Here is a 19367-nt window from a genome sequence, read left to right on the forward strand (position 1 = left end):
GGGGCAGAGCTGCTGCGGTCACCCTTCTCCCCTGCAGCTGGGTTGTACCGGGGAAGGGGGGGGTTGTCCGGTGGGGCTGGGGCACAGGTGCCTGCGGGGTTGAGAGTGGGTGCCCTGTGACTCCCTGATTCCCACCCCAAAACCCCGCAGGGCTCTTCTGGCTGCTGGCGCTTCCCGGGGAGGTGGGGGCTGCCTGCGCCGTGACCTTGCCGGGGACCTGACCTGCAGTTGCTGGCCCCCGCACAGCACCCTGGGGCGGCCAGATAGTGCTTGCCTGCAGATGGGGCGGCGGTTGCGTTGCATGAATTTACCCTGGGCTGACAAAAAAAAAAAAAAAGAAAAAAAAAGGAAAGGAAGCAGAGAGCGTTTCCGTGCTGTGACGCTGGAGAGCCCCTTGCTGGGCTGGTGGCCCCAGCTCGGAGCCTGGCTTCCCTCTGCCCTGCCTGCCCCAAAAGCCGTGGGAAACCTTCACCCCCCGGCGCTGGGGATGTCATGGGGGGTTAGGGGGGGTTTCTTGTTTATTTTAGTAAAATCCAAAGTGCCCTGGGGCCAGGGGAAGGCAGTGCCCAGCGTGGGGTGTGCGCAGCCCCTCTGCCTGCACCTCCACCTGCCCGCAGCCAGCCCTGGGCTCCCCAGCAGCCCCATTTTTCTAGGATCAGGCAGATTCCTGTGGCACTGCTGCCTTGTCCCTCTCCACGGGGACCCTTCCTCTCTGCCCCAGCCAGGCCCCCTGCCCCGACCCAAGGCTCTCCCTCCCTCATTCCCAGCCCCAGGATGGTGCCTGGCTGGGCTCGATGGGCTCTCCCGGGACCCAGACCATGGCCCCCAGCTCCCAGCACCGGGGTGCTCAAAGAGTACCTGGGCTGAGAAGGGTCTTGGGGGGCTTGAGGCCCAGCACCGGTCAGAGCAGAGCTGGCTTCAGGCTCAGAGCAGGGTCTTCACAGCGGTGTCCTGCCGTTTGCCTGCAAGGATGGGGAGTCCCACACACCCCTGGCCTCTGTCCCCACATTCACCCCACCCCATGGCAAAGGACTGTCTTGTGCTGTATGCTGTGCCTACTGTGGTGCATGGTGTCCCCTGCACCCCCAGCGGGGTCTGGCCCTGCCGCAGGCTGGGCTGGGAGCTCCTCACTGCCCCAGAGCAGGAGTGATGCTCCCCGCAAGGGCTGGGGTGATGATGGCACCAGAGCAGTCCCTTCCTGCAGAAGACCGAGGCCACTGGGTCTGAAACCAGCTCTGGCCTTGGTGGAGCAGGCGGGTTTACAGCTGTCACAAGCTGGGACCATCTGAAGCAGCAAGTGGGACCTGCCAGCACATGGCCCCTCAGTTCAGAGGCTGCCTCATGCTGAATTTTGGCTGGTGGGTCCTGTGGCACAAGCGTGGCTGATGCTCAGCCAGCGTTGAGAGGGGACAGCTTCAACCCACAGAGCTGAATGTGCCTCATCTTGTGAGAAAGGGCAGCACTGGGCTGGACTTAGCTTGAACTGGGGCTTTCAGTAGCCAGAGATGCTTCAAAAGTAAATGCAGAAAGCATCAGCATGAGCTGCTGGGGATGAGTTAGAGGAGGGACCCAAATGCAGTATGAGGCAGCCTCTGAACTGAGGGCTGCTGGACCAGCTCACCCGCTCTGGCACAGGCTCCTCCGGAGCCGCTGTGCTCCCGCATCAAAGACAACAGTTGTTGATCTGACTTCCCTGCAGAAATAAATTTGCTGGGCACAGGGATGTCAGCGCTTGGCTTTTTTTCTAATTAAAAGCCAATTCCAGGTCTGCAAACCACTGCAGGAAAGGGGGACACCGGGGATGCCTGCTGGCAGCTCCCAGGGCAGCAGGGAGAGGAGCTGCGGCTGGGGGGAGCCACTTGCAGGGGGGCTGTTGCTCACCGTAGGGCAGAAACGGGCCGGGGAGCCCCGGGGGGCCCTGGCGCAGAGGAGGTGCTGCTGCGGGGCTGGGGACTGGGTCCCTGCAGGGACTTTCCTGGCCTGATCCTCACCCTTCCCGTGGCACGCTTCAGCAGGGCCAGCCTCCGGCTGCCGCAAGGTGTGAGTCGGTGGGTACCGGGAGCTGCGGTGCCAGGAGAAAACCCCCCTCCTCACCGTCCGCCATAACCCCTGGGGAGCCGCGGTGCGAGTGCGCACGCCTTCCCCCGGCCGCACGAGCGTTGCGTCCCTCGAGAGAGCTGCGAGCGGCTGCAGTTTGCTCTTACTGGCCTACTTTCTGGGCTACGTCAAAGCCGGGCTTACAGAGCCGGGAGCCTCGGCGAGGGCGGCCGAGCTGCTCCCGGTGCCAGCAGGGAGCGGTGGCTAATCCCGGCTGTGAGCGGCGGCTCCCAGCCTGGGCAGCCCAGCTTGGCCAGCACCCATGGGTGCTCGGCTGGTGGGGAGCCGGCAGCAGCCATGGGCAGAGGGGCAGGTACGGGCAGCGCTGCCATGGGGCTGTGCCTCTCCTGGCGTGGTGTGCCCAGGCTGGGTGCCGTGCTGGGGAAGCGGCGCAGCCACCACCGGTGTCCCCCCCGAGCTGCCCCAGGGCAGGGACCCGGCCAGGGAGAGCGGAAAGCTGAGCCCAAGGGCCACTCCAGCTGCCGGGGAGCTGTTGGTGCAGCCAGGCTCCTGCACCCGCCATCCCGGGCAACCAGCCGGAGCTGAATGAAAGTAAAAGGCAGATTTAAAATCAACAAATAAAAGGCTTTTGGTGGTTGGTTTTCTGGGGTTTTTTTGTTGTGTTTTTTTTTTAATGCAGGCTATAAATAACCTGTAAAATATTTCGTCTGGGCTATTTCTGAGGGTGAAATCTCTGCCCTCCAGCTTCCCATGCTGCAGGACATGAGTGCAAGCACCAGGACCATCACAGGGCCCCCCCGGCTGTCAAGGGGGTCTTGCACCCTTACTCACTGCAATCGGGGGATTTCTGTGCCCCTGAATGCCTCTGGCCCCCACAGCGTAGGAAATGGTCCTCCCCAGAATAGGCCTGACTGAGCCCCAGGGTGGGAGAGCGCTGAGTCCCCCCAAAACCCAATGGAGGTGGGAGGCTCTGCTTGGCACAGGGGAAGCAGATTTTGTGTTGGTATTTTAGGCACAGGAGTGCTACCCCCAGTTTCTGTGTCCCTCCAACCCCTGTGCTGGGTACAGGGGTGGCCTCTGCTCCATCCTCTGCTCCCCCAGGCCCCCTTCAGCCTTGGAGGTGAGTCTGACTCTTCTTCATCACCCCGCAACCAGGGGCACCCTGGGCACCCCCAACCCTCCTGCCGTGGGCACCTGGTGCCCGGCCAGCGCATCCCGGCCTGCACAGCCGCTGCAGCCGCGTTTCCGTGGAGATGGCATCTCCCGAGCCCGCACAGCCTGAGCGGGAGGGTTTCCATGGAGATGCCGTATCCAGCACAGCACAACCTGAGCAAGAGATTTCCGCCGAGATGCTGTAGCCGGGACCCTCGTACCCGCAGCAGGCCATTCCTGCAGAGATGGGTGGCCAGGGCCTGCCGCGGCTCCCCGAGTGGCATGTGGTGGCACCCAACCAATTCTCACCCCAAGTTCAGTGACAGGCACTAGGAGATGGGCAGCTGCTGGGTTTGAACAGTTGTTGGGGCTGGAGCAGTTGCCAGCCTTGTCACCTGTCTGGGGTGGGGACCGGGTCACTTTGGTCATGCTGTAGTGTGGCATTCTGGGTGTCCTGGAGGTGACAGGTCCCTGTCTGTCCCCAGCTGCCTGGGGAGAAGAGGGGGAAAGTCCCTGTATCCCTGCGATGAGTTTGTCCCAGCTGTCACCCCGCAACTCTCACAGCGATGTGCTGGGCACACCGGGGCCAGGGAGAGATGTCAGGGCCACTGGGCAGGGAGCGGGGCACCCTGCTTGCCCCTCACACCGGGGGAAACCAGGTAGCCAAGCCCCAAACCAGCAGCATCCCAGAGCTGGGGGATGCCTGGCTGGGCTCCGGCCGAGCCGCAGCACCAAAAACCTCCTGGGGGGGGGAAATGAGGGTCCCTGGAGGTGCAGGTTTGAGGCAAAGCCGGGGGGTGGGGGGGGAGCAGAGGCTGTTCAGACAGGCGTCCTCATGGCAGGCGGCTGCATGGTACGTGTACCCTCGCCGGCACTACAAAAGCAGCCTTCGTTTAAACGCAGCTACCGCAGAGGTCGCAGTCATTCGTTCCGCACACAGTGAAATCCTGATTAAAAGCGAGCCCCAGCTGCAAAGACAAGGAGCAAGAAGTGCGGAAGCACCGCTGGGACACACTCCTGCCCACTCTGTGCCTGTGGGAGACACGGGGCCGGTTCAGCCCGTGCTGCCCCTCCCCGCCTCGGTCCTCTCTGCGGTCCCCGCTCCGCCGCCTCCGCTCCCTGCCCGACCTTCCCCCGGCTGCCCACGTCCCGCCCGGAGCCAAGGCCGACCCTGAGCCTCAGCGGGGGCTTCCCTGCTCATGAGCGGCAGCAGCCGGGTCCTCCCCGCGTCCCCGTGGAGCGTGGCAGCCCTCACTCTTGTGCCTCAGCAGTGGGGAGCTGCAACCAGGAGCCGGGGGGTTGATGCCTGAGGCTGGGCGTCGGTGGCCACTCCAGCCATCAGCTCCTGGGGGGGCCGCAGGCCCCCACGCAGCCCAGCCATCCCGGGGGCTGCCGGCAGTGCTTTCAGCGTCTCCAGGCACGGGCTGTCAGACGCAGCGTGCATTGCGGTCAAAGACCGGCTCTCTTTGTCTCCGGTTAAAATTAGGAGCCCTCAGCGGCTCCAGAAGCCAGACCGGGGGGGGCTCGGGGGCTGGAGGACGGACAATAAAAGAGCTGGGGATCCGGTGCGGCAGCCCCGGGGCAGCCAGGGAGCACGGGCAGGCCCAGGTCTGCTCGCAGCTCTCCGGAGCCTCCTGCCGCGCAGTCCTTGGAAAGGGGCTGGAGCGGAGCCAGGGCTCCCTGCAGGCACCCCTCCCACCCCTGCCAGCCCTGCTGGGCTCCTCATCTGTTTTCTGGGGCTCCCCAGGCGCCCCAAGCTCTGCTCACCCACTGCATCCTTCTCCCCTCCATCACTTCACCCTGCCTGCTCTTGCCCAAGCTGCCAGCTCTTCCCTCAGCTCCCAAGCACAGCACCGTTCCTCCGCTCCTTATCCCCATGATCCCAAATTCTCACCCGTCAGCGGCAGCCTCCCAGCCCAGGGCCTCTCCTGGGGATGCTGCGGAGGAGGGCAGCAGAGGCAGCGCGCTGACTGCTGACTCCCAGCTGCACCGCTCGCTCACCTGAGGTGATGCCCCATTTCTCCACCCTTCTCCAGCCAGCACAGAGGCCAGTCCCAAAAAAGCCCTCTGGAGTGTGCGAGGAGGAAGATGTCAGCCCTGAGCTCCCCATGGTGCCCATGGAAGGTCCATGACATGAAACCTGCTTCCCAGTGCAGAAGCAGCATTATTTTGGCCCCTGTGGCTGGGTTCAAGGCGTCAACCTCTGAGCTCACAAGGGAGAGATTCAGTTTCTCCCGCAGGAGGTGGGACTCCATCACACGTCCCTCCTTAGTCCCTGCTGCAAACCCCTTTGGGGAGCAGGACTTGTGGCCTTCCTCCCCGCTCTTCTCTGTCCCCCAGATGCAAGCAGGCAGGAGAAGGCAGCTGCTCAGACAAAGTTGTCATCTTTTAGCTGCACCTTCAAACATGCTGCGCAAATATTTGTCATCAGCGTGAGGATGGCTCGTGGAAAGAGGGAAGACCAGGTCTGTACTTAGAGCTGACGCCTCTCATCAGCATTGCTGTGCCAGTAAGAGCCAGGTGAGCTGTCTGTCCACCATGGATGGAGCAGCACAGAGGCTCCTTCTTCAGAGCAGAAGGAAAAGCCCCAAGAAACCCAGAGAGAGTCCACCAGGCAATGGATGCCTCGTCTGTCCTAACGGGAGATCCCCTCCCTGGCCACAAGGCTGGTTCCTTGGACACAACTCCATCTTCCCAGGGATGCCCAAGCTCTGAGGCTGGGGTGTCCAGTGCAGGGCCAGCCTGGTGACAAGACACTCGTGGGGTGGACAGCTGGACGTGGCATCACAGCAGGCACGAGGTATCACCCCCACCACTCTTCTCCTGGTGCCAGGAGCTACAAGTTGACCGCACCGCCACCAGCTGTCACCACCCTTGCAGGAGGAGGAGGCTCTGAGATGCCCCGCTGAACCGGAGGCATCTGTTTGCATCTCCTGGCCTACCAGCCCTGCTGGAGAGGTGAAGAGCTGCTTGGGGACGGGCAGAGAGACTGAAATGGCCCCGAGAAGGGTTTGAGGTCTCTCCACCCGTGGCCTGGCAGCGAGCAGAGCGTGGCAGCAGCGTTGCTGTGGCTGGGGCTTGGCTGGGTGCGTTAGCCAATGCATTTCTGTTTCTGGCTTAGGGAAGGGGGAGTAATGCGGATCCTGCCCAAAAAACAGAGGAAAGGTGCAAAATTAAAAAAAAAAAAAAAAAAAAAAAAGAAACAAAGTGAAGCAGTAATAACAAAGCAGCAGCAACATCGATTGCAGGCCAGGTCAGAGCCAAGTGCGTGAGCCCCGATGGCTCAGGGGACCACCCTTAGGTTCGGGGACCACCCTGAGCCCTCGGAGAGCACTCCAGTGCCATCAGACCTGCGGGGTTTGGCAGGAGTCCTGCTGCCCGGGCAGGCAGCACAGAGGAAACGCCGAGGCAAGGCAGCAGCCCAGGGCTGCCCGCCACTTCCCGCGGCCAGGCGGACTCCCGGGAGATGTGTCCCTGAGAAGGAGGCGAGTTAAAACGAGCCTCCAGCTCCACCCGCAGCAGGCAGCCTGGCTTTTTGCTGTTGAGAAATCACTGGTGAGGGTTCCCAATTGTATTTTTGCAGTGCGTATCGATAGATAATTCATGTTGGCCTTTCTGCAAGTTAGTCCATGACTGGTGTCTGATTAACCACACTCCCCGATAAGGGATGCTCCTTATTCCCCAGACTTTCCCGTTTCCCCGGAACACTAACATGAGAGCCACAGAATTTTTCAGCACCCCCTTTTAAAGCCCCTGGGCGCAAATCATCCCACCCTGAAGATGTTAAAGCATTAGTAGGTTCTAATTAAACCAGGAAGGAGCAGAGTGGTGTTAGAAGATGCAATGGTGGGATGCAGAGCCCTCCCGGTCGGTACCATGCATCGCTGAGTGCAATTCCTGCAGGGATGGGGTGAGGCCAGCTGCAGGATGAGGCCATTACTCAAACCGTCTGTTTGTAATCGCACGAGGATGCAAATAAGGTAGGTCCCAATGAACCCGGGGCTGGTTGTGCTTCTGTTGCAGGCTGTGCCAGCCTGGCTTCCTAACCATCCGCCCAGCCTCCAAAGCGCCTCTTTGAGCATCTTCTCTGCCCACAGCCTGGCTGGAGGCAACAGGTAGGAGAAGATACGGATATAACGGAGGAGAAACTGAGTAATTCCCCTCTGCAGGAAGAGCTTCCTCCCTCCCGGCCTTCCTCAGCTCTCTGCCTTCCGCTAGTGCTGCCAGCCCCTCCACATTTCACCAGCTACCCTTTGAAGCGCTGCCTGCTGTTCCCAAACCTTGCCCCAACCCGCATGCCCTACATGCCCAGCACCATCCTGCCCGAGGACCCATGCCCTGAACCGCTCCCAGAGCGCACCCGCATCCCCAAAGGGGCTACACACCGTCGCCTCCTGCCCGAGGCTGTTGCGGCCTTTCTGGCAAAAAAAGGAGCTCGTTCCTTTTGTAAGATATTTTTTCCCCGTTTCCGGCAGAAGGAAGGTTTGGTGCCGAGGCTGCGGGGGATGCTGCCAGCAGCAGCAGGTGACACCAGGGTGCGGGTGCCACCCTAGACGTGTCAGCTGGGGGGACGCGGCAGTTGCCTGTGCCCCGTGGGATGAACCCACCTCCTGGAGGGCCCCGGACATCGCCCATGCGGAGCTGAGAGGAGACTTTGCTGTCAGACAGGCCAAATCCGGGGGAGAAAACGGGCACCAGAGCAGAGCAGCGTGTCCCCAGGCACACTCGAGTGGGAGCAGCACCACTGCAGGGGCTCACTGCAGCATCGACCGCCCGGGCACGGGGAGGGGACCTGGCCCAACCCCACCGGCGCTCGTCACGGGCTCGGGGGGCCGGGGTGCAGGAGCGGCACCGCCCCAATCCAAACCAACCCTGACGCCCCAGCACCCCGCAACCCTGCCGGGGCCCAGGCCCCACGGCGCTGCCCCATGCCGGTCCTGCACTCCCGGTGCCAGCCCCCAACGGTTGGCCCCGGGGCCGCTCCGCACCGCGACCCCTCTCCCCCCCAGACCGCTCGTCCCTGGCAGGACGGGCCCTCCCCGCCCGGCAGCGCTGGGACAAGCCTGTGCCACGCGTCCCTCCGCACCACGGACTCGAGGGGGGGCAGGATTTAACCCTTTAACCCTTCCCTCCTCCCTGCCCGTCCGTATCGTGCACAACCGGGGAGACTCGCGCCCGCCCCCCGCCCCCCCCCCGCTCCGGCGGGCGGCAGCGAAAGGTCGCGGAGGCAGCCGGGGCCGCCGGTGCGCGGGGGCGCCGGGGAGGGAACGGCCAGGCCGGAGGCGTCGGATGGGGCTGCGGAGCCGGAGCGGAGGGAAGGCCGGGGCGAGGGGCTGGGGGAGAGGCCAGGCGCAGGCAGGGCTTGCCCGTGTCAGGCAGCGGGGCAGGGGAGAGGGCAGCGGGGCGGTGCCTGCGCAGGGCCCGAGCAGCCGGGGCACGGCCCAGGGCGGCGTGGCAGGGCCGGGGACAGACAGCGGGGCGGGGGACAGGCAGGGGCCGCGGACAGGGCGCTGCGGGGCCGCCGGTCCCCGAGGCCCGTGCGGGGGCCGGGGGCGGCGCAGCCCCGGGCCGGGCGAGGCTGTCAGTCGCCGGGGCGGTGCGGTGCGGGGCGGGCCCGGCGAGGCGGTCGGGCCGGAGCAGGCCGGGGGCGCGGCCGGGCACCGCCGAGGCCGCCCCGCGCCCAGCACCGCGGAGGGGGTACGGCGGCCGCCGGGCCTGCGGGCCCCGGTGCCGCGGGCGGGGACCGGTGAGAAACTTCCAGCCGCCGTGCCGTGCCGTGTCGTGCCGTGCCCCGCATGGCGCGGGGGGAGGCGCCTCGACCCCCGCCCGGGGCCGCCCCCGCCCCGCAGCACTGCCCGCCCGGCGGGGCACTGGGCCCGGGGAGAGAGCGGGGTGGGGGGGCACCCAGCGCCATCGCCGCCTCCGGGGCGGGGGCCCCGCGCCCACCTCGGCCGGGCAGGCGGCTCCGCGCCCGCTCCGCCGTCCCGGGCGGGCTGCGCCCGGGGTCACCCCCCGCGGCGGGCACCGGGGCTGCGGGCGCCGCGCTCGCTACCGGCGGTGCCCGTCCAAGCGCTGCCCGCTGCCGGGTGCCCAGCCGCTGCCCGGGCGTGGAGCGAGCGCCCGCCCCCGCTGCCTCCTCCTCCTCCTCCTCCTCCATCCTCCTCCCCCCGGTGCGGAGCGAGCGCCGCTCCCCGGTGCGGGCGCCGGTGCCCCGGCGCGGGGTCGGCCGTGTGTGTGTGTGTGTGTCTCTGTGTGTGCGTGGGGCTCCCCCCGCACCGTGCCGCGCCGCCCGGAGGTACCGTCCGCGGAGCGCGGAGCGGTGCGGCCCCTCCCCGGGCGGGAGCGGCCTCCCCCCGCGCCCCCTCCCGCGGGCTGTGCCGGGCGCGGAGCCCCCTCCCTCCCTCCTCCCTCCCTCCCCGCCCGCCCGTTCGTTCCCTCTCCGGACTCGGCTGGCTCCGCACAGCCCCCCCGCGCGGGCAGGGCTGGCCGCACGGCACGCCGGGAGCCGCAGTCCTCGGGGCGGCGCGGCGACCGGCCGGCCGGCGGTTACCGGACTACAGCTCCCGTCAGCCCCCGCGGCGGCGGCTCGCTCTCGCCCTCACACTCCGGCTGCCGCTGCCAGTGTCTCCGCCGCCGCCGCCGCCGAACCGCCGCTCGCAGCGCCCAGTGTCCGACCCGCCGCCTCGGGCAGGGGCCCGCCTCGGCCCGCCGCTCCCCCCGCCCCGCCGACCGACCGGCTCGGGAAGCAGGTGCGTGCCCGCCTTCCCCCCCACACCCCCCCACACCCCCCCCCCCCCTTCTCGCTGCTCTCCGCCCCGCCGCCCCGCGCCGGACGCCCGGCCCCCGCTGCCCGGGCACCCCGGGCCCGCGCGGCCCCGACCCACCGCCGGGAGCGGGGGGAGGCGGACGGGAGCGGGCGGCCCGACCCCCCCGCCCGGCTGGACGGGGTCTCCATGGAAACGGTCCCGGGACACCCCCGGGGGTGGCGGCGCGGGGGGGGTGGGGGGGTGGGGTGGGGTGTGAGGGAGGGGGGGGGCGCGGGGGGGCGGGCGCGCAGCGTCCTGCGGCGGGACAGCGGGCGGGGACGGCGGGCACTGACAGCGCCGGGCCGGGGGGCAACGGGCGGGCGGCGACGAGGCTCCGCTCCGTGCCCCGCGACGGCGCGGCGTGCCGCTGCCCTGCCTCACGCGGCGGCACCGGCACCGGAGGCACCTGCCGCTCCCGGGGAGGCGCGGGGGGTCCCGGGGCGCCGCGGCGGGGCGGGGCGGCCGCCGGAGCGCAGCGCTCCCGGGGCGGCGGCCGCCAGCGGCGGGACGGCCCCGCCGGGCGCTCGCGGAGTTTGGCGGCGTGGCCCGAGCCTGCCCCGCCGGCCGCCGTGCCCGGGGCCGGCCGCGCCGGTAGCAGCTCCGGGTGCCGGCCGGCCGGGCGCCGGGCGATGGCGGAAGAGCCCTCCCCGGGGGCAGCGCGGCCGCCGCCGCAGCCACCTCCATGTTCGGGGCTGCCCCGGTGCGGCAGCGCGGGGGCCCGGCCGCGGCCACCGAGGCTGCGGGACGAACGGCGGCGGCGGCCGGCGCCGCGCTCCGTTGGTGAGCGGCCCCGGGGGTCAACTGTTGAGCCGGGGAGGGCACCGGGGCCGGGGGGCTGCGGGAGCTGGCGCGGGGCAGCGCCGCGGGGCCTGGCCGCCGGCGGGGCTGCGGGGCGCCGGGGCGAAGCCCCCCCTTCCTCCCCGGAGCGCCCGTGAGGGCCGGCGTGTCCCGGGGCCGGGGTGGGGGGAGGGCCCTGCCCGGTCGCGGCGTGGGGCCGTGGGCCGTGCCGCGGGGAGGGGGCTCGGGCAGGGCTCCCCCCCCCGCCTCCAGCCCCGGGGCGTCAGGCTGGGCTGGGGCCGGGGCGGAGCCGCGCCCGGTGCGCCGAGCCCGGCGCGGGTGCGGGGGGGGCGGCCGGGCCCCCCGCCCGTGCCCAGGGTGATGGTCGGGCAGCGGCAGGACCGGGCAGGAGGAGGAGGCGCTTCCTGCCGCCCTCGCCGGAGAGGAAACCAAAACTCCGTCGATGGAGTGTCGGTACTCGGGAGGTTCCTTGCCGGCCCCTCGGTGAGTGGCATCAGTACCTTCATCCGAGCGTGGGTGAAGTCGGTTCAGAAAAGCACCGGGAAAAGGTCTTCCAGGCTAAAATAAAGAGGAAGCAAGTTTCTCCTCCTTGCAGAGCATCTGCTCTCCGGCACGCTCGTCTTTGCCGGCCGCCACTGGAGTTTGGGGGGATCTGCGTGAGGGAAGGGCCGGTGCATCCCGTGCCCTTCGCAGCTTGCCTGCACCCTTTTTGCCACGCCTGCATCAGCCTTCCCTTCCCCACTCCGCCTTTTTCGTCACCAGACTCGGGGTTTAGCTGGTGCCGGCACAGTGCTGGAGGCTGCGTGGTGCCCGTCGAGGGCGCCGGCTCTGTCACTGTCACCTGGGTCTGGAGATGCGTTTCTGGGAGGGTTTCAGAGACCAGGCTCTGGCGTGGTTTGGCCTTCAGAAGGAAACTGCCCTTGGGATCCCTGGGTGCTGGTGTGCAGCTTGTCTCCTGGGGATGGGAGGCTGCGCTCCTGTTGCAGTATTTCGGACAACGTGCACCTTCTCAGATACAAAATTTTTTTAATGCTATCTGCCCTTAGCGGCTCTTTTTTTTCAGTCCTTAAAAATAGGGGATGGCAGGCTTTCGTGGGGACAGCCCGCTTGTCTTGAGTAACCAAAGGTTTGGTGACACCCGTCGTCCAGCAGCCAGGACTTATCATTAAAGGGCTACCGAACGTGCAGCAAACTTTTTTTTTTTTAAATGGGAATGGATTTTCTCTTTATTTCCAATTCCTCATGCTGAGTATCTATAATTACTTGTGGTGTTACTGTGTCTTTAAATCAGCTTAAGCAAATGCGTGTAGGCAAAGCCTGGCTCAGCTCCGCAGCAGTCGGGGCTGCTGTGTGGCCAGTGGGAAACCCAAACCGAGCCTGGGGCTGCCGCGCGGGCCGCGGGCCGGACCCTGCCCCTGGCACCGGCCCCTACCGAGACAGGCAGCGGAGCTGGCCTGGCCCGTCGGTGCTGGATTTTGTTCCGCACTGGTTGTCCCTGGTCAATTCTGCTACAGTTTCTGACCTCTGTGTGAGTGGTAACATAGTATAAGATAAACCATTTCCATTTTTACAGTTTTCTTGCTTAAATTTTTCCCTTGCTGTGTATCATGCCTGTTGTGAGTCCTGTGAGAGGACCGTCATGTTTTGTTTAATTTAATTTTTTATTTAATTTTTATTTTTTTGCGAGCTGTTTGCTTTAAAGGGGTTTCCTGAAGCAATGCTCAGAGCTGAATCCCTGCTAAGGCATCTCAGGCAACTCTCAGGATTGGCACTTGCTCTGGACCTCTGTACCTCAAATGGATGCCCGACGATCACATATAAAAACAAATATAATTTCTCGCCTGTGTTACTAATGGCAACGAAGATTGCCAAAGTGAACAAACTATTGCAAGTGAAGGAGGCCGTTCCTGTCGATGCAGACCGTTTGGTTCTGAGCCCCTCTGAAGAGCCGCAAGGGCATGTGCCGCCTTCCTCCGCTGCTTTCGCTCACGTCGAAGTAGCCGGCTCGCAGGCGATAACACTCCAAGCGGCAAGTCCCGCTTGAGTTTCCAGAGGCCGACCTAGTTTTAAATTTTATAGCCATCCGTGAAAGAAAAACCTGCCTTCGAGGTTTCGCTGCTCTCTGGGGATGAATGTTACAAAGGTATCTCCCGTGGGTGTGTTTCCAGGGTCAAAGTGCATCCCTCCCGGCCTTCCACAGTGCCCCCTGGCCAAAGGAGCTGTGCAGCACCTCGGGAAGGCGAGTGGCCTTGTCCTCCCCATCTCTTGCTGCAAAGGGATGTGTTGGGCTTTCTCCTTTTTGGCACCCAAAGAATGGGAACTCTCCTTTTCCTTCCTCTGTGCCACTGGCCCACTTAACGCAGCAGCCGAGAGCGCTACTGGCACAAAACGAGCCACCGCCGATGGGCGACGTTTTACCGTGTCCATAAAAGCCCTGGAGCCCAGTCAAGTGCGTCGCTTTGTCTGTGGAGCTGCACCAAGTTCCTACGGACGTGACCCACGAGCTGCCCTCGGCCTCGCGAGGCTCGCGCCATGGCTGCCGCTCGTGCAGTGGGGAAAGGTGAAGCCGCTCTTCACCCCAGGGGAGCTTGTGCCGTTGTCCGAGCCCCGGCTGCTGGCAACAGTGCACGTCGCCGCTTGTCGGGCCTTTGCTCGACGCTGTCGCGCCGTGCTCTCCTACCTGCGTCAGGGGATGATATGCTGGCCCAGAGCCGGAGGAAAGCCTTGCACTGGGGGATTTTAGGAGACTGGCTGCTGGTGTTTCAGTACCCATCATCTCGGGCCTGCCCAGGCAGGGTGCAGCTGAGGCAGCGGCGATCTGTTGGTGCATAGCTCACATGCTGGTGCTAGGATGGGGGAAAGGAAAGGTAAGTGTCTCAAAATCCAAGTCATTGTAGTACTTGGAAGTGTACAGAGCAGGAAGATACATGAAAAACTTCTTGGGGTGTCAAGGCAGCATGGTCCTAAAGTGGAATGTGTTTGCACAGTGAAGAAGTGGCTGGGGTAAGTGGTCTCTGTGAGGAACAGACCCCCTTTCTGCCCTCTTTCTGTACCCGTGGGTCTGGGTCCACCCCAGCTGCTGTAGAGGTGGCCGACTGTAGAATATTGTGGCTCTTGTTGACCTGATCAGAGCAGCATGAAAGTGGGTTAGACCAGATGACAGCGTAGACATGACATCCATTAGGGCAAACACCAACAGTACCAAACCCTCCGGTAGAAAACACTCTTTGCTACCTGTGGCTGGAAGTTGGGTGGCAGCCCAGAGAAGTTGCTTTATGTATTTGCCAATGCAAGTGCTTGAGAAGCTGAGCGTTGAGTCAGGTCAGGGAACTGATCCGGCTGAGGAATCATTTGTGTTTGGTGGAGGGGAAGAAGGCTGGCTTTCAGCGGGATAGCTTGCAAATCTACTGTGCAATTCATGTACCCCTCTGCCACATTAATGCTGGGATGGGAGTTGTGAGTGTGAGGGGCGGCATTGCGGCGGAAAACTTAATAAGGAAGCCTCACCTCGGGCAACTCAAGTTAGGATCTCTGAGAGCCGGGGAGCAGGCAGGATTTTAACAGGGGGTCAACATGGAGATTATGTGGGTTTAATTATCTTCAGCTGTGTGGGAGCTGGTAGGTAAGGCAATGGCAGCCTGTCCTGCACCCTCAACTCGGCCTGTGTTGAAACGCCAGTTGTCTTGGCGCTGTTGGGATTTTAGCACAAGGAGGATTTGTCTAGAGATAATTATTAGAAAAAATCCATTCCTGAAGAACTTCCTCTCAGGAAACTTGTTTCCATCAGCTGTATGGTGGTATTTCAGAAGAGATAGTAATTTCTTGACTTAATCTAATGTAGCTTGGATTCCACGTGTAGCTAAGTCCTGGCTAACCTGAGTAAAAACATACTTTTACTACAAGGAAAACATCTTCTGCTTTGCTTTTTCTGGATCCTGGAAGAGACTGATTTGCAGAGTAGCATCCTCTGCTTTTGCAAAACGATGAGAGGTTTTGCCTTAATGAACAAAAAACCCCCCTTGCTTTTAATTCACCACGTTAGTTTCATTGAAAATCTCTCCGAGGGCTTGTTGTTGAAGGTGAACATGTTCGGCACCTTTCTTGTTTGCACTTCTTAGAGCACGTTTTGTTTCGAGAGATTTAATATCACACGATGAGATTCTCCACGCAAAATGCTGTGTTGGTGTTCTTATTTCGTTCTAAACTAGTTTCCTTTGGAGTTAATTAGAATTGGCTGGGCACCTATTTAGCTAAATCAAAATAAGGCTGTGGTTTCATATACACTACCTTTGGCAGACATAGTGGATAAAGCAGATTCCGTGCCAGGCTGTGCCCTCTCTCCCTCTTGGTGAACCTGATCTAGGAGCTAGTATGGGTTAAAACAAATCCAGCCAGGGGAAAAAAAAAAAAAAAAAAAAAAAGGTTTTAAACAGAGATCAGCTCCCTGGTCAAGTTTACCAGGACGCTACACAGTTTCAGTGACGTGATTGAAGGGGTGAGGGGGTAGAAGGGCTTCAACAGTTTCTTCAACAGCTTCTTCTGTTCGAAGACAGGCACGTGAAACCATGCCCTAGTTGTGTTCTCCAAGGGGTTCCTACTAGTTTAATTACATCCGTTTAAAGTCGCTTCAAGCTGCACCAGTGTAGACGAGAGATTTGCTTGGTTTCCTTGTGTCGACTCAACTAAAAGTGTGTTTTGACCCAGGGAGGATGCAGTTGCTCCTTCTGGTTCAGCGTTGCATCAGGAGGCTGCTAATCCCTGCGTTTCTCAGTAAACTTCTTGGTCCGCCTTCCTAAGGATGCTGTTCTTTCGCTGTTTGCACTGGTTTGTGCTTGAGACCACGTCTGTTGTTTTTCTCCTGTTTTATTCCTTCTCTTAGCTGATATCTTGATTCTTTTTCTCTTCTATTCTTCTTCATTCCCTGTGAAATGCCTGTCTTTGGCATGTGTCCCACATCGTCCGTAGAGGAGAGAGGCCAAGAATTCATGAAACAGTGTCTATCTCTGTTGCTATGTCCTGGCTCTCTTCTCCTGGCTGTTGTGCCTCCTCTGTTGACCAGCTCTTACTCGAGTACTCAAAATGTGCCATTTCTCCCAGCTCCTCGTACCACCCTGTTATCACTTTTCCTCTGCCAGACCTATTCTCGGGTCACACCCGATCTGTGCTTGTTTGAGGCTTCAGCTCGGCTCCAACTCCTGTTCCACGTCGTGCAGCTGTACGCATCCCTGTCCCCCGCTGCACAGAAGGTCCCTTTTGATTTCTCCTGAAACATCTGTCCTGCTACTGTTCTCAGGGGCAGAACCTTTCTCCTCCCCTTCTTTCAGTTTAGCCTAAGATGGTGAAATCCCCGCAGATTGTTTGTTCCCCTATTTCCTTTATGTTGCATTTCTCTCCAAGCATCGAAAGACTCCTCCCCTTCCTGCTCCAAGCCACCTCTCATTCTCTTTGGGTATGACCCTGCTCTGTCTTAGCGTCTGCCCGCTCCCCCCTTCATTGTCTAGTATTTCTTCCATCTTACCATGTGTGTCTTTTAGCAGGTTTTCCCCTCTTCTCTTGACCTCTGATTTCCGTAGTCTTGTTTGCTCACTTGTGCCCTCATACGTGCAGATGGGTCTGTTGTTTCTTTTTTGCAAACAAGCTGCCTTGCCCCGATTTCTCATATGTGCCTGGCCCTTCTTTTCTGTCTGGAGGATCCCCCCTGGCATGTCTGGGCTGAGGTGAGGATACCCAGCAGCAGCTGCGTTCAGAGGAGTCATTCAATTCCACACTTCGATCCCTTGAGCTGCTGGCCGGTAGATCCCTGCGTGGCTCATTTCAGCGTAAATGGATGGTGCAAGCTGCTTCTTGTCCCGTTCAGAGCTTGTGTCACCAGGAGTTTGTCAGGGAAGAGACAACTGACAGGGATTTGGGATCACGTGTCACTTTCAGCTTCTTCCCACTCTCACCCGCTGCACCGAGAGCATTGCCATGGCTCTGTGCCTGCTTTACCTTCGGGTGTTTAGTATTTCTCTGAACGAAGAACCTCTTTGACAGCATCTCTCTGCCTTTTGCAGTCAGTCCTACTTGGTTTGACCGAGTCCACTTGTTAGTACAGTAGATTCTCTCTTCCTTCGTTGCTTTTTCCCTGATACGACTTGAGCAGCAAAGCTGCCTTAATGCTTGAACACCCAGCGCTGCACGATTGGCTGCAACACTCTCCCTCGAAAGCTCCACCCAGCCGACGGTGCGTCTTGGATGCTCGCGAATCTCTGGATTTCCTCATGTTTTCCACCCGTAACTCCACTGAATACCAGCACCTTCCTGACAGAGGGAGGGGATAATCACTTGATGGCACTGTCTGACGGTGCTGTCGGCAAACCTCTGCTCCCCTCCAGGGTCCCCCAGCTGCCTCCTTGTTTGAGGCTTTCCCCCTTGAACCCGTCATATGCTGGTTTATGAAAGTCATATGAAGCCTTGGGGATGTCAGCATTTTAACAGACCATCATCTTGGGTAAAGCTCTGTCTTGCAGCTCACTGCCCAGTGCTGGAGGTTTCTCTGGAGAGAGAAGAAAAGGGGAGGAATCTTTTGAGGGATGCATATGCGTGTGAAGACACCTGTGTGAAACTCTCAGGGTAGCCAGAGGCTTTTTTTGGCAATAATGTTGTTTAATATGAGGATAAGCGGGCTGTGGATTATGTCCCAAGGTGCTGCTGATTTCTTCCAGCCCACTTCCAGACAGACGTGTAGCATCTTGGGCATTGTACCCCGTCTGCCTGGCAGCGAGGCTGGGGATGACTCTCTCTGGAGCACAGTTGAATGTGAGCATCCTGGGGAGAGTTACCAATCCTTTTGTTTTTCTTTCGTAGGCAGAGCGGCCCCTCGAGCCCCAGAGGTCCCGGTTGGTGACGAGCAGCTGTCATGATCTCTACAGCACCTCTCTATAGCGGGGTGCACAACTGGACCAGCACAGAGCGGATTCGCATGTGTGGCCTCAACGAGGAGAGGTGAGGTGCGTGGGTGGCGTGGTAGGGGAAGGAGGAAGAGAACGGAGAAAGTGAGTTAGGGATCTGGAGAGGCTACGGGGACGGAGCTGGTGCTGGCTCAGCCCATTCTTAATAGGTGTAAAACAGACCGAGGTGCGAGAGCTGCAGGGAGGGGGTGGGTGTGTGGTCAAATGGTGACATTCTGTGATGGTCCCCACATCCTATGCTTCAGCGAGAGGGCCCACAAGCAGAGCGTGCCGGAGATCTCTGCAGAGGAGCCGCTGTCTGTCTGTATCTGTATCGCCTCCACGGCGTTGGTGGGTGACGAGGCCGAGCTGTCTGCGTGTGCTCTTGGCTTCAGCAGACCTGTGCTTTTAACTGCCAGGGGAGGGAAGGAGCTTGACCCACTGCAAGCCAAGTCACTAAGAAGAGCTGTTGGTGACCCAGGAGGGGTAGTGCAGACCAAATGATTAGATGGGAGAGTTGTGACATGCCACCAAATAGGAGATTAGGGAGGATTAGTGGCTGGGAGGCAGAAACGATCAAGATGAGTTGCTGGCCTGCCCCATGGCTTTGCATTGCCTTTTTATTCCCACAGCTCTGGGGTCTTGTTTTTGAAACTGATTGGTTTGTGGCTTCCTTGAGGCTACTACATCTGGTCAGCGCATTTGCTGTAGCGGGAGCCAGAAAAGTTTTACGGGCTCCAAGGCAGCACGTGCCTGTCATTCCTTGCTGTGGGCGTTGAGGCTTTTGGCGGCGAGTCCTCTGAGGGCCAGCCAGGAGAGCGGGGGGACAGGGCAGAGCTGAGACTCTGCTCGGGCAGAAACGCAGGCAGAGATCATCTTCAGCCCTCAGCAGCCGCTTGGCCCGCCGTGCGTCCCTCAGATAAGAGCTGGGGATGGCGTTGCCCTCTGCCTCTCCTAAACCACTCGCAGCTACTCCTAGTTTGCAATAAACATGAAAGTTCGGGGCGTCTGAGTGAGACGGGCAAACCGGGCTGGCTGCGGCCGAGCGCTCTCCCTTGGCTGCGGCCCCGGTTAGGGCCGGCCGGGAGGCGGCTGGCGCGGGGGCGGCCGTGCCGTCGCTGTCCCCTGCGGGTGGCTGTCGCGGGCTCCTCCGCGCCCGCTCCCCGCGCCGCGGGCCGGGCTGGCCTGTGGAGGAGCCCCGGGCCGGAGGCGGGCAGGCCGCACCACCGCAGCCGGGGCTGCCCCCGGGGCCGTCCCGGCAGCTGACAGGGCCGGGGCCCGGCGGTGGCGGGGCGGGGCGGGTCCCACCGCCCCTGCAGGTAGCCGAGGGCGGGCGGAGCGGAGCGGGGCCGGGCCGGGCCCCGCTGTCCAGCTCCCGGCCGCTCACCGGCGGTGCCGCGGGCAGCCGGCTGCGCTCGGGCGCCCCCTGGCGTCCCGCCGGTGTGGAGCCGGCCCCGGCCCGGCCCGGCCCGGCCCCGCTGCGCTCCGCCCCGCCCGCCGCACGGCTCCGCGGGGACCGGGCTGCCGCGGCGGGCGGGTTCCGGGACCCCCGCTCCCCGAGCCCCGCAGGGCTGGGCCCCGGGGCCTGCCGCAGCCGAGGACCCGGGTGCCGCACCCCGAGCCC

The 19367-nt window shown here is 62.2% G+C and overlaps 1 protein-coding gene across 2 annotated transcripts in view; it reads left to right on the plus strand.

The window, feature by feature from the left end:
- Positions 1–8941: 8941 nt before the first annotated feature.
- Positions 8942–19367, plus strand: part of BCORL1 (BCL6 corepressor like 1) — a 31595-nt gene continuing 21169 nt past the window's right edge. The window contains exons 1-2 of one of the 2 annotated variants that reach the window (XM_074883000.1): positions 8942–8956; positions 17661–17798. In XM_074883000.1, the coding sequence (XP_074739101.1) occupies positions 17713–17798 (86 nt within the window). In that variant the 5' untranslated portion in view covers positions 8942–8956; positions 17661–17712. Of the gene's footprint in view, positions 8957–9835; positions 9960–17660; positions 17799–19367 lie in introns of those variants that run through there. The other variant, XM_074882999.1, reaches the window with a different exon arrangement.

Source organism: Strix uralensis, chromosome 13 (assembly GCF_047716275.1).
Source record: "Strix uralensis isolate ZFMK-TIS-50842 chromosome 13, bStrUra1, whole genome shotgun sequence".
NCBI lineage: Eukaryota > Metazoa > Chordata > Aves > Strigiformes > Strigidae > Strix > Strix uralensis.